This window comes from Tetrahymena thermophila (genome assembly GCF_000189635.1).
Source record: "Tetrahymena thermophila SB210 genomic scaffold scf_8254610, whole genome shotgun sequence".
Classification (NCBI taxonomy): Eukaryota; Ciliophora; class Oligohymenophorea; order Hymenostomatida; family Tetrahymenidae; genus Tetrahymena; species Tetrahymena thermophila.
In genome coordinates, this window is record NW_002476380.1 from 379,155 (window position 1) to 393,504 (window position 14,350).

Below are 14,350 nucleotides of genomic sequence, written 5' to 3' on the forward strand. Positions count from 1 at the left end.
TATAAATAAAATTTTTAAAAAAACTTATAAAACTAGCTTAAAATTCTGTCTTCTTTGATTATTTTAAATTTCCTAAATTTAATTGGAATATTAATAATATAAGATTAATAAAAATAAAAACATATTTGAAATAAGCTTAATAATAAGAGTATGTAAAAATATTTGAATTAAGCTTAATGATAAAAGTATATAATCAATACAATCAAGACAATTCTTATATAATCTTTATAATCAAGACAATCTTATTTAATAAAAATAAAAGCATATTAGAAATAAGTCTAATAATAAGAGTATGTATAATCATTGCAATCAAGACCATCCATAAATAATCATTACTATCAAAATCAATCTTATTAAATTAAAATAAAAGCATATTTGAAATTAACTTAATTATAAGAGCATGTATAATCATTATAATCAAGATCAATTTTTTAATTTAATTAACATATACAACTTAAAAAAGCTAATTTATTATAACTCAGACTGAACATTTAATGATAAGTATATTAAACCAATTCATTATCATTTATATAAATTTATGTGGACATCAAAAAACTGTTACAATCAAGTTGAATTTAAAGAACAAAAATTAAAAGTTTTATTTAATTAATCATAGATATAAAATATTAAAAAATGAAATGATAAGTAGAACAAACATAAATTAAATAAAGTAATTAAAGGTTTTATTTAATAGGACTTTAGATGTAAAACAATATTATTTGATATACAAAAAAATGTTTACAGTACAACTTGGCTAGTTTTGGAACTGTTTAATTATATTATTAGTATATTTTCGAAAGGATTTCATTTATTTAACGTAGTGTATAAAGTTATAAAACTAAAAATAATGAAAAGAATTCCACCTAACAGAGCCATTGTTTTTTCAGAGAATTACTTTGCTAAAACTTATCCTCCAATGAGGGCAAGTAGAATACAGAATATTTATCCTACAACTGTTCCTAAGAAGACAAATACAAAGTCATATGAGGCGCTGATTGCAATTGTTGAAATTTATGATTTGTCTCCCCATTCTCCAAAGAAATTAGAAACAAAAGTTTGCATAGCTATTACATAACCGGGAGCAGCTATTCCTTTAATTTATTTTTTCTTTTTTTTCTTTTCATTTTCTTAAGAGTTTGCTTAGTTATTTTGTTATTTATCTGAAGTGGATTTTTCTTTCAAATCATTATTCTAATCTGTCTCTGTTTTAGGTTTCGTCACTATTTTAGATAACCTTTTTTCAAGCTCTTCTACTTCTTCTTCTGCTTCGTCATCTTCATCATCTACAGTATCAGTGTAAACCTCATAAAGCATTTTAAGACCAAATATTAAGAATAGTGCACTAGATATAAACTTAACATATACTAAAGGTATAAAATACTCAGTGAGAGAACCAAGAAGACAAGATATTAAAGTCATTATAAGCATGGACCCAACACTTCCAACGAATACCCAAAATCTATTATATTTAGAAGAAAGTATTGCTGTCATTATAAATGTCTTGTCTCCTATTTCAGAAACTGAAGTAGAAATAAATGAACCAATAAAAGATCCATGACTTTAGAGGATTTAGTCATCATTAAAAGAATTTAATAAAGATTTTTCAGATGAGTTTCCCTTCTCATTATTAGGCTCCTTTGTATTAATTGAGGATAAGAGCAAAAAACTTATTATTAAAATATACAAAACTTTCATTCTTTTAATTTTTTTATTTGTGAAAATGATTTAAATAATTAAATTGTATTATTAATTAATTTTACTTTAAATTTTAAATAAATTGCTCTACTTTTAAAGTAAAATGTATCCAGAATTTTTATTTCTTTATGTAAAGTTTTACAATAAAATTAAAAATAAAGTGAGAGATATTGAATTCTTATAAAAATTTAAATAATTTTATAATATTTTTTATTAATCTATAAATAGATTTTTTAAAAGCATGACTAGTTCAATAAAATACAATAGTTTTTGCATATTAAAATAGTGTTTATATGCTATCTAAATTGCCATTTTTAATATAAAAAAATAAAAAAATAAAAATAAATCATTAATGTTTTTATTTTTTAAGATGACTAAGTTAAATTTGTTTTAATTTTAATTTTAAAAATATTTAAATCAATTAAAATTATTTTTATTTTTTGAATTAATTATTTATTATTGTTTTAATTAAAATAAGTTAATTTTTCTATTAAGTTATTAATAAATATTATTTATGAATATTTTTAAATGATGATTATAAGAAGTTTTAAATATACAACTATAACTATATATAAATAAACCTATAAAGTTAAAAATTTCCCTAAATTTTATATAAATAAGCTATAACTTCAAAATTGCATTTTCTGATAAAAAAATTTTATTTTTGTTATTTATTGAGTTTGTTTTTTTAAATAAAAATCATATATTTTAATGTAGAAAAAAAATATAATTTTAGTTAATGAAAAAGGTTTGTTGTATTTAACATTTAATTCTAACGTTATAAATGAATGTAAACGAATGCTCAAGTATTTATATTTGGAATAATAAATGTATTATTAAGAAATACAAATAATGTTAACTTAAACTAAATAGTAAAAATTTTCTATTAAATTTAGAGTATTAGGTGAATCAATAAAAGAAAGTAATTAAATAATATCGATTGTCCTAATTATATTTGATATCAAGAAATAAATAATTTGATATTGATATCCAAAATAAGCCTATTTCATTGAATTATTGATAAAAATTAGAAATAAATGAGCAATTTTTCATGCTCAACTGATAAATCTTAAAATATTATTTAAAGACTTTTTGATTGCGCTTAAGAAAAATATTTTCAAGAATTCAAATCTATACTAAAAGAATTCCCTTATTTAGACATAGTTTCAGCCTTTAAGGATGACGAAACTCCTTCTTGTACAAATTTTTCTTTGAATTATTAGAAAATGGATTTTATTTAATTCAACAACATTTGAGTTATTTTTAACAAATTATTAAAAGTTTTGATTATGATGGTTACTTATAAAAACATGGAATTGGTCAAGTTTATATTAAATTACGTTCAGACCTAAGTGAATCAGGGATTAAATTCTTATGATAAAAATACTCTTTAAAAATATATAAATATGGGTGATAGATATGGATTTACTGCTCTTCATGTGGCATGTTTTAACGGTGATTTAGTACCAAATTATGATATTTTTAGAAAATTTATAATAAGTGCTTAAGAATAATAATAAAAACTATTTTTTGTAATTCAAATTTTAGATAATGGTGGAATATCTAATTGAAAAAGGAGCTGATATGTATGCAAAAAATTAGTCGGGTATAATATTTTTAAACATTATTATGTCAAACACTATTAAAAAGTTATTGAAAATTTTATTTAAAACTAAAATAAATGATCAGGATTGAATGTGATGCACTCAGCAGCCTAAGGAGATAGTCCTTTAATTTTAGTAATTAGATTTTCTTATATATTTTACACTTTAGATTCATGATATTCTTGCTATAATATCAAGATTCATTTTGTTTTTGTGAGCAAAATTGAAAATATTATTTTTAGTATTATTTTAAATAGCTTGGCTTTGATATTGAAGAGTTAGATGATGAAGAAAAAACTCCATTATATTGGGCTGTATTTTCTGAGTAAAATCACAAATTAAAATAGAATATATTTTTTATTTTAATGGCAGTTCAAAATAATAAATTAAAAAAACAATAAATAGCTCTGAATATGCATGCTAGTTTTTGATATCATGGGGAGCTGATGTAAACAAATAGGATATAATAGAAAGACAATCTCCTCTCCACATTGTAACTGATACTAGAATAGCTAGAAGATTACTTATAGCCGGAGCAGAAAAGAATATTATGGATAAAAGAGGAAATTTACCTTATGAACTCGCTGAGCAGAAAGAATATTATAGATTGGCTTAAATGCTAGTAAAACATTCATACATAAATAAATATTATTTCTTTTACATACAAAAATGCAAAAATATAATTTAAAATTTTAATTTGTTTTCAGAATTAATGATTTACTCACTGTAAATTCTTTTGTAAATTACATCCTAAGTTTTTTTTTAATTAAAATTTATGTAATTTTTTAAAATAGAAAGATGAATTCTCAATTTAAGAGTTTTGTAATTTACGTCTTCCGCTCTCACCTCCACGTTAAAAAAGGCGAATGATTTTAATCTTTTCCTTTCTAATATTTAGCATAGTTCTGGGAAATCTTTTCTTTGTGCTTCCATGTAAAATATTTAATAGCATAAATTAAAAACGACAAGCAAATAAAATGAATTAATTTCTATCTTTAAAAGTTCTTGAAGAAGACAAAGATCCTATGTGTATAGCTTTCTACTGCCTTTCTTTTTTAAATATAATTCTTCTGTGCATAGTTAGTCACAAAAATCCTGGATATTTTAAAAAATAGAAGGATAGAAAAGATATGCTGGAGCTTTTCAAAAAGTGTCAATACGACTACTCTATTCTTTGTTCTGAATGCAATGTATTTATATTTTTATTTATTCAAATTTTTAATTTTAAAAAATTCGAATAAAATAATAAAATTAATAGCTGGTCAGACCTGAAAGATCTAAACATTGCTATTTTTGCTAGAGGTGTGTAAAAGTTTATGATCATCATTGTCCTTGGGTTAATAACTGCATTGGAGCAGACAATTACTTGATATTTTTTACTTTTTTATTCTTTTTGTGGGTATTTGTCATTTATCTGATTATCCTGAACTCTTTTGCTCTATCGCATAAGCATGCCAATTAAAACTCTCAATATGCTTTTGTTGGCCAATTTAAGAGTGAAAACTTTTAATAAATTTCTGAACTACTCTTAATGATTTTCTCAATATATTCCTTGACTATACTAGGGATTTTTGTAATTCCTATTAGGTAAATTTAAACCTTGAGAAAATTATGGTTTAAAAATAAAAATATTTTTATAAAAAAAGCATTTTGTTGTTTATTCAAATCCAAAATATTTGCTACGGATAGACATAACTTGAGAGATATTCAAAATAATAAACTAAATTAACTCATTCAGAGTCTACTAAAATAGAAAAGGTAATATAAAGATCTTATATATCTAAATCTAACAATTGTATTAACTTAAAACAGGAAATGGAAGATTCCTTTAAATTAGCATAAACACATTTTGGTGAAGATGAAAGTCAAAATGGTCAAAGTTTTCTTAGCAGCCAAAGTAGATTAGATTAAATTGTAAAGGCTGGTAGTAAGAGAAGTATGTTGCAGAATTGTGCTGACATGTTAGTTAATAACTCTAAAAACCCAAAATATGAAGAGAATAGTGTTTTATGAGAACCTAAACAGGACTAAAAATTGGTACTTTATAATAATTCAACAATCAGTTGAAGAGTAAATAAGGTATTTATAACAAAATTATTAAATTAATTAACAACTAATAACTTTCAAATATCAACAAATAAAATTAATAAATTATAATATAACAACAAAATATATATTAATTCTAAAATATGTCTAATTAAAATTCTTATTTATATAGTAAGTACATCTCTTTCTCGTACATCTATCTATTATCTACTTTGTAAAAAAATCAATTTAACTAATAAACTTATTTTCATCTAAATAGAAATTAATTTCTTCATTTAAATTATTCATATATCCTAAAATTTCTTAAACTGATTGGGAATATTTATTTCTATTTAATTTTGATTGTTAAATGTGAGGGACTGAAAATTTACATTAGGATAAGGAATCCTCAAATAACCAGAGCTTTATAGAAGCCAATATAAATTAGATTAAATTGTAAAGAATGACAAGCAAGGCAGCCAAAAATGATCTATATCTAGATAGGCTTAATAAATTGTTTTTTTTGAAATAATTCAATAGCCATTTGAAGTTAAGTGTATATAAATCATTTATTACAAAATTATTAAAATAATTTGACAGCATAACTTTCAAATGGCATTCAAATAAATTAGATAATTCAATTATGTTAATAAAATTTATATTAATTCTAAAATATTTCTAAAACAAAATATTCATTTGATGTCATAGAAATTTAAATTTTTTAATTTTTGTAAATAAAAAACTACATTTTACAAATTAAAAATAAATTTCAAAATTAAAATCTTTGTAATATCCTAAAGTATCATAAATAGATTCAACATATATACTTTTAACTATTCTAAAAATATATGAGGAATTGATATTTTTAATTACAGAGCGTCTTAAATGGTAGTATTTTTAGAATATAACATTTTATAGCTTAAATAAAATTAAGTTTCAAAAATTCTGGATTTAATCTTTATTATAACACATAAATATCTTTTTTGAATAAAACACACCATAATACTACTTTTTTCAAACCTCAGATCAATTATATTAATTTTTTTCAATTATTATCCAAATATTGTAAATAATTAGCATCACAAAGCAATACTAAGTCAAAAGTTATAAATGTAGAATTTATTATCTTTAACTTTTTTGAAGTGCAAAAAAGTATTAAATTTAATTCTCATCAATAATATAGGGACATTACTCACTTTGAGAATAGAAATTTGTTGTAAAATGATAACAATTATAGCGGGTCTTCATAAAATGTAATTTAACTCTCCAGCATTTCACTCATAAGTTAATGAAATTTTATTAAATTGTAAAGCTGAAAAGAAAAACTCAAATGAGGCCTATGAGTGCTCAAGTCACAAGTAATAAAAACTATTAGCAAAATCAGTAAACACAAAATGAAAACAACTAACTAAATGAAAAGCATAAAGAGAATCATAAGTAATTTTACTATTATTAGTGGTTTGAATTATTGAATAAAATGCATTTTAACTTAAAAAAAAGAAATATTCGAAATAATCTTAATATTGAGCCAAAATAGTTTTTTCTACCATCCGATAAATAGTTTATTCAAAAGGTTCCATAACATCCTTAGTCTGCAAAAAGCTACAAATCTGTTGCAGGATAATAACACTTGCAACAGTAAAACTTCTTCTAAAATAATAATGAAGAAGCTAATACTCTTCCTTTATCAAACACCTAAGCTTAGTCAAATAAATTTTTTTTTGCAAACAAAACTTTACATAATGCTAAATCTTCATAAACTATTGGGTTTTCTAATACGTTGATGAACATTATTGATATCGATAGTACTAAATCTATGAAAAAACTGATGCCAAAAAATATCAAAAAGGCGAAAGTAAATAAAACTCAACATTCTACTTATTAAATATAATAAATAAATTGATGATTAATTAATTTTTATAATTTAAAAAATGCTTTTTTTAAAATTTTGATATTTTAATGAATATAAATATTAGGAGGTTTTATATGAAGGCACACTAATTGTTAAAGAGAAATGCAATAAATTAGAAAATGAAAATACGAAACTTAAAACTTAAATAATTTAGCTTTAAAAGCAAAATAATAAATAATAAAAATTACTTTATGAGATTGAATAATCTTAAAATAGTGGGTAAACTACCCTCTTGTCACAACCAGCAGCAGATGTAATAAAAATTTCCAAGATTTATGGGGATAAAATGTTTTATTATTAAAATTATTTAGAATTTACTGATAATGACCCTAAAAAAAGAGCAAAAGATTTTAAAAGACGAAATAAATTAAAAAGAAGCTGAAATATAAAGTTTGAAAAGGTCAGTTCGCTAAACTAGAATTGAAGAGCTAGAGATATAATTGAAATGCTATATAGAAGAAACACTTAGATTGAAGGCTAAGATAGATTTGATGCAGAGAGAGAAACAAAGGAGTGATTAGTAATCCAGAATTAAAATTTTTTTTCTAAATTAAGAAGCCTTTTTATATCTATTATATATATTTTTTATTTAATTCTATAAAATTCTTATCAGCATTATTACTAATGAAATTTTATTATCGAAAGGCATCATGAGACATCTTACTAAAAAGAAGGGAAAGTATTTTTATTAAATCAAATTGTGGACAAATTAAAATAAGAAAATTATGAGCTCGCTGCTCAGCTCATTTAGTCTTAATAACGATGCTAGGAGTTGGAAGTATTATTTTTAAAATTATTTTTAATTCTGCTGTTAATACTTTGCATAAGATTATATTTTATGATGATATTTTTGGATTGTGATTTTTCAAGGAAATCGTTTACATTAGGATTGGTATATAAGAATAAATTGAATGGTAAAGGGGAATAAATACTTACTGTATTTCTTGTGTTTGAGAGCAAGCAAATAGATTAATATAAATTTGTGAACACAAATAAAATTTTACTTAATTTACTTTGCTAATGAGATAAATTAAAGCCCCACATAGCTAAGATAATAAATCAAATAGCTAATTTATTAATTATTTATTATTTTTTTTTCTGCGCTAAGAAATATCCCTTTTTTCCTGAATAAAATTAAAGCATAAAAGCTATCAATAAGTTATTAAAAAATTATAAATTTAATTCCATTAATTACCTCAAAATAATGGATCAGTAGCTTTAATTTTCGGTTCATATATAAATATAATTTTTTTTAGCATTGGGCTTAAAATATATAACAAAAAGAAACTAATTCATTCAAATTCTTAGTAAGACTAGCTCAGCATTCATTGTTTTATTTTTAATCCCTTAAATTATTTTACAAATTTTCATAATACTTTTCTATACTCTTCCAATTAACTTTTTTTACTTTACAATTTGCATTAATTTTTCAGATGCAGTGAAAAAAATTAAAGGGAAGATATGCTGATTAGACAGAGAATATAAAAAAAATCTCTAGACCTAAATAATAATTGTATTGATCCAGTTTTAATTCTTTTAATAGTGCTTAAATTTGATTCCCTACTAGTTAATAAATTTTAGCAGTCAAATTTTTGTGACATCAAACTATATTTAAAAAACCCTAATAAAGGGAGGAAAAATATCTTGATTAGGAAGTCTTTTTATAAGTCAATAATCAAAAATTTTGTGGCTCTTTTTCCCCTTTTATTGCTTTTGTTCAAAAAATAACTTAAATGCTAACTTTCAACTTTATGTGGAAATTTATTAATAGCCAATCTATAATTTTAATTATCAATGACTGCCTTTATTTCTGATTTATGTTTTAAAGTTCTAATGAATTATTAAGATTATCTTAGTTATGTTTAATGATCTTTATATAAAACATAAAGGTTAGAGATGAAATAGATGAGAAGATTTATAAGCGATCCAGTTAAATCTAAAAATTATAATAATAAATATAAATACAAGAAACTTTAATTACAGAATAACAAAACAAAACAAAAATTTTAGAAGAAGAGCTCTCAAAAGCCAAACTCTAAATCCAGCATTATAAAATCCTCGAACAAGACTATTAAACTAGGTACTTACTTTTTATTTCATTAAATATTTATGTGTGCCTCCCCATAATGTATCTGCATAAGTCTTGGAAAAAGCAAAAGAAATTTTAGATTCAAAAATTTATTAAAACAATACTTTTTAAAAATCAAAAAAGACTTATAACTGAATAACAACTACTGAAGAAAATGGAACACTAAGAATTACACAACTAAGATCTCGAAGCTAAGTTAGCCGCCCTTGAACTTGAGTATCAAGTAAGCACATTTAGATTGTCAATATTAAACATTATATAAATTAGAAAATAAGTACTGGACATAATAATAATAATATACTTTGCCTACAAAATTTCTACTTTTATAACTTATAATTATATTATAAATATAGGAAAATCAAAAGAAGCATTAATAAGAGAAATAGCAATTGTAGATTGAGCGTGACAACTACTAGGAGCAAGCCTAAAATGGTAAATATAAAAATCCTGGAGAGAGAATAGTAGAAAAACAAACAAAGAACTACTAAAATTACTAATACCCTAGTAGTTTATCCCACATTGAAGAAGATGAAGATATGTTCTTGAGAACTAAGAATGGATATGTTCGTACTCTTCAAGAAATTAATAGAGAAAAAGAAATTTATGAACGTCAAAATGCTAAAAAGAGATCCTATAAAACAGTAGCTCCAGTTTCTACAGATCAAATTTCTGAAGTATGCAAGACTATCAACAACAAGCTCTCCTTAAAGAAGATCTCAATAGATACACTTGTTAACGAAGTAATTATTGAATATTTATTACAAAGCCACAAAAAATAATTCACAAATTTCACAATAGTAAATATTTATGAGTAATTTAAAAAAAAAAATAGTACATTTTCAAGGAGCCAATAAAGTCAAAGGGAAAGATCTCAATTGAAAATCTTTACAATATCTTTACTGAGTAAATAAATTAATTTTTACTTAAAAATAATTTATTTTAAAATTTCTATTAATTATCATAGAGAGCCTTTTGGATTAAACGAAAAAGATGCTGAAAATTTAGCTCGTTATTTAATAGAAGACAACCAAGAAGAAATGATTCAGTTCAGAAAAACTATGGAAGCAGAAAATTTATTAGTAAAAAGTAGAGTAAGGTTTGTCATTGGTAAAGTTAAAATTTTCACCCATGAAGAAGAAGAAAAGTTATTTTAGGAAATAGTTGAGGTAATTAATTAATTAAATTATTAAATTATTTGTTAATTCTTATCAAAAACTGATAAAATCTTGGTTTAAATCAAATTTCTTATAATAAAATATAGAAAGTTAAAAAGTATGGAGATGGTCTCTATTACTAGCTCACTCTTAATGGAGATGTTAAGAAAACTCTTAAAGTTACTAAAGATTAAGTTATTAGAGCTATGCAATACATCGATATGGAATTGAACAAGAATTAAAGCGAATATTACTTCTTAAAGCTTTTTGAAAAAACACAAGACCCTAACAAGTTCAACCTTGATGACTGCACCAAGATTTTTGTTCATTGAAAGCCTAATCTTAAACTATTTTTAAGTTAAAATGCAATATTAGTTAGGTGAATAAAAAAAATAAAATTCTCCAAATACCTTTTACAATACGAAAAATTGTTCTATATTATTAGTTGAAAGCCACTACTACTAAATTTAATAACCCAACTACAAATAAATAAATAAAAATATAAAAATAATCAACATACATACCATTTAAAAGACAAATGTTTTTCCTAAAATTATTATAAATCTAAATTTATTAATTTGTATTTTGAATATTATTTATCTTTATAATTTACAATAACCATATAAGTAAATAAATTTATATTCTTAATCATAAAATTTATATACTTTGGAACAATTTTAATTAATCAATATATTTTTATTTAATTTTGTTATTCAAGAAAAAAATTTTCATCAAAAATAACTGGAAATTGTCTTAACTTGTAATTTTATACTATTAATATGGTGTTAAGGTAGTTATTAAAAATAAAATAAAGATTTTTAACAAAACGATATAAGATATAAAAAATAATCTAAAATAAAATTACTCTTCAAATTACTTAAACTGATTTATATTTTTAAAATTATTAGAAAACTCAATATCAAAAACCTATGTTTTTAAAATAATAATTTTCCAAATTAAATCATAAATTATTTTTCTTATTCATACAAAATTAATGTTTTAATTTGTGTTGTTGAAAAGTTTTTTTAATAGATGCAATAATTAATTTCTATTTCTATTTTATTTTTTTCCTAAATTCTCTTTTGGTTAAATTTTCATTAAATACAATTAAATCTTTAAAATACAAAAATATATTTTGGCTTGATTAAAATTAAGTTAAGTTTCTAACTAAAAATTAGTCATGATTTTATTTTATTATTTATAAACATTTTATAATAAAGAAATAACATTTTAACAAAGATACAAAATTTAATGATAAAATAAGTAAAGAATATTATTTAATCAATCGTCGCTGTTGTATTCGTATCTCTCTATTGTACTTTCATCAGATTTATGTCCTATATAAATAGAACTTTAAGCATATTGGTTTTCATTTTAATTAAATTCTTAGTTTTATGTTTATCTTACGACACTGAGGTCCTAGAAGCTTTACTGTAAATAAGTAAAAATTTAAAAAATAAAAAGTTATATTAAAAGTAAAGATAGAAAATGTATAAATAAATAAATACAGAGTTTTAAACATTTTTGAGAAGTTATTTGATATTTTCAATTTCTTTGTTCTTCAATTCAACACTATGTTTGACTGATTCTAAATCAATATTTAATTTGTTTATCTAAATTTTTAACTCTGTAATATTGGTTTTATTTTATGTTGACTCTTTTTCTAAGTTCTTAGATAAACTCTTTTATTGGTCATTATCTTCTTTAATTTATTCTATTTTAACTGTTAACTTCTTTTCTTCAAGCTATAGCTCTCCTTCCTCTAAAGCGAATTGCTTCAATTCTTCTTTTTACTAAAGTCATATAACATAATAAAATAAATAATTTTAATTTTTTGATGAAAATTAATCAATGACTAACTCACTCAGTTTATCACATCATTGATGTTATTAAAAATAATGTAAAAATTTGTTACATTTTCTTAATTTGCGCATATTTATGCATTTATATCTACTATACTTTAGTCATATTTATTTATTGCAATTTTTAGACCTTCAATTTATTCAACCATGTTTTGCAAATCATTCTTTCTTCTCTAAGCTTACTTTTAATTAAATAAATATATATTTTTTAATTTCTCCTATTAATCTAATTAATGCTATCTGATAATATAAGTTTGCTAGCTATGTTATGAATGTATCTAAGTTATATTCAATTTTTAATAATACCTTATAGTCATTGCACTTTAAGAAGCAGAAATCACAAACTCTTTACTCATTTATTTTTTTTTGAGAGCATTCTTTACAAACAGATTCACCACAAAGACGACTAAAAATATATGAGATAAAACAATTTATATAGTTTTTGTAACATTTTTATTCAATTTTATAAATTACCAATGATGCTGTTTCACAAACATAATTGTATTATATTTCGTTTCGCATAAACTACAAAAATCATTTTGCTTCCAATATTCTTTTTCTTTGAATTTTATATTTTCAACATTTATAGAATCTCTTCTAACTTTATAACAGAAATTATTAAAATAGATAAAATAATGTTTTATTTACTAACATCTATCAGAAAATTTCCCCTCTATCTTGTTGGAGGTTATGTTTTAGATCTTTTTGCAGAGCGAGCTGGTTCAGTAAAATTAGCTTTGGATTTATAAAATTGAAATTAGATTTGAATCAATCATATATTTTCAATTACACTCTTAAAGAATCTATGAATCACTTTGGTTTTTATCTAGATCCATCTTCTTTCTTAAAATTATTTTACAAGTAAATTCAGCAAGTTAGTTAATTTTTAAACTTTGATTTTAAATGTTCTTTCTTAATCCTAGTATCTTTACCTTTTTATTACTTTTGACAATTTAAATTATTCGATATGATTTTAGATTATTGATATTTAATTAATCAGAATTAAACTGAAAATATTAAAAATTGTGAAGAGATTTGCATTTTACAATTTAGAATACTTAACACAAAAACATATTCGTGGTTATTGTTTAAATTAAAAAGATTTATAAAAATTAAATGTATGTAAAAAAAAAATAATTTATTCTTATTCATAATCTTTGATTTTTAAAAAATAAATATTTTAAAAAAATTATAAATTTTAAGTGAATCAATATTAGAACAAGTATTATTTATATTTTTAAACTTGTCTTTTGTCTTCAAAACAATTCCAAAGTAGAGAATAATTTTCATACAGTTAGTTTAATGACTTTGCTCCAAATTTTTAAAAGGTTTTTTATACCCTGAAGTAAATTTAAAATATAAATTATTATCCGAATATTTTTTTAAGGTATTATTTTAATAATAGATTTCCAATTTTATCTTCATATTCTAAAAAATTATAGAATAAACCTTTAATAAAAAAAATCAAAAACTTTAAATAATCAAATACACTTTATCTATTTCTATCTATCATAAAATCAATGAGTATTTTAAATATTATACTTTCATAAATATATTATTGACTGAAGTCGGTTTGTTTGAATTAAATAAAAAATATCCTCTCTAATCAATCTCTATTTATTATATTTCTGATCAGCTAGATAAACAAAAATTAGTTATTTATTTTTTATTAAATAATTTAGTAAATTAATCTGACTTTTTATCTTTTTTTGCAATCAAATTTACTACATTTCCAAATAAAATATTTTTTAATTTATTTAAATAAATATTTAATCAAACTACATTTTTATAAAACTCTTTTTTAAGTTTACAATTTAAAAAAAAATCTGATGAAGGCGAGATTCGAACTCGCGCCCTTTCGGAATAGAGCCTTAATCTACCGCCTTAGACCGCTCGGCCACTTCATCTTCAGCGAAAGTTATTAGTATTTCTGAAAGAAAATACTTATGAGGAGTATTTATTAATTTTTAAAAAAATAAAATTAAAAAGTTGTAAAAGAATAATCATTT

The 14,350-nt window shown here is 22.1% G+C and overlaps 4 protein-coding genes across 4 annotated transcripts; 2 read left to right on the plus strand and 2 right to left on the minus strand. All coding sequences in view use genetic code 6, as the record gives it.

Moving 5' to 3' along the window:
* Positions 1-804: 804 nt before the first annotated feature.
* On the minus strand, positions 805-1,695 carry TTHERM_00338370 (transmembrane protein; the record flags this gene model as incomplete). Its single annotated transcript, XM_001017601.1, has 1 exon — positions 805-1,695. One exon carries the CDS (start codon positions 1,693-1,695, stop codon positions 805-807), a length of 891 nt encoding a protein of 296 aa, XP_001017601.1.
* A 1,037-nt stretch (positions 1,696-2,732) lies between these two features.
* On the plus strand, positions 2,733-5,312 carry TTHERM_00338400 (DHHC zinc finger protein; the record flags this gene model as incomplete). Its single annotated transcript, XM_001017604.2, has 11 exons — positions 2,733-2,892; positions 2,977-3,158; positions 3,244-3,301; positions 3,385-3,434; positions 3,542-3,624; positions 3,705-3,921; positions 4,094-4,232; positions 4,302-4,489; positions 4,558-4,886; positions 4,946-5,057; positions 5,112-5,312. The coding sequence occupies 11 exons, from the start codon at positions 2,733-2,735 to the stop codon at positions 5,310-5,312; spliced, it is 1,719 nt and encodes a 572-aa protein (XP_001017604.2).
* A 1,300-nt stretch (positions 5,313-6,612) lies between these two features.
* Positions 6,613-10,811, plus strand: TTHERM_00338410 (hypothetical protein; the record flags this gene model as incomplete). The annotated part of the gene is made up of 11 exons (XM_001017605.2): positions 6,613-6,761; positions 6,825-7,179; positions 7,301-7,489; positions 7,548-7,756; positions 7,882-8,014; positions 9,126-9,316; positions 9,449-9,548; positions 9,679-10,065; positions 10,158-10,228; positions 10,290-10,491; positions 10,587-10,811. The coding sequence occupies 11 exons, from the start codon at positions 6,613-6,615 to the stop codon at positions 10,809-10,811; spliced, it is 2,211 nt and encodes a 736-aa protein (XP_001017605.2).
* An 846-nt stretch (positions 10,812-11,657) lies between these two features.
* Positions 11,658-13,177, minus strand: TTHERM_00338420 (FYVE zinc finger protein; the record flags this gene model as incomplete). The annotated part of the gene is made up of 6 exons (XM_001017606.2): positions 11,658-12,272; positions 12,395-12,523; positions 12,648-12,747; positions 12,816-12,942; positions 12,990-13,076; positions 13,132-13,177. The coding sequence occupies 6 exons, from the start codon at positions 13,175-13,177 to the stop codon at positions 11,658-11,660; spliced, it is 1,104 nt and encodes a 367-aa protein (XP_001017606.2).
* Between the last annotated feature and the right edge of the window lie 1,173 nt (positions 13,178-14,350).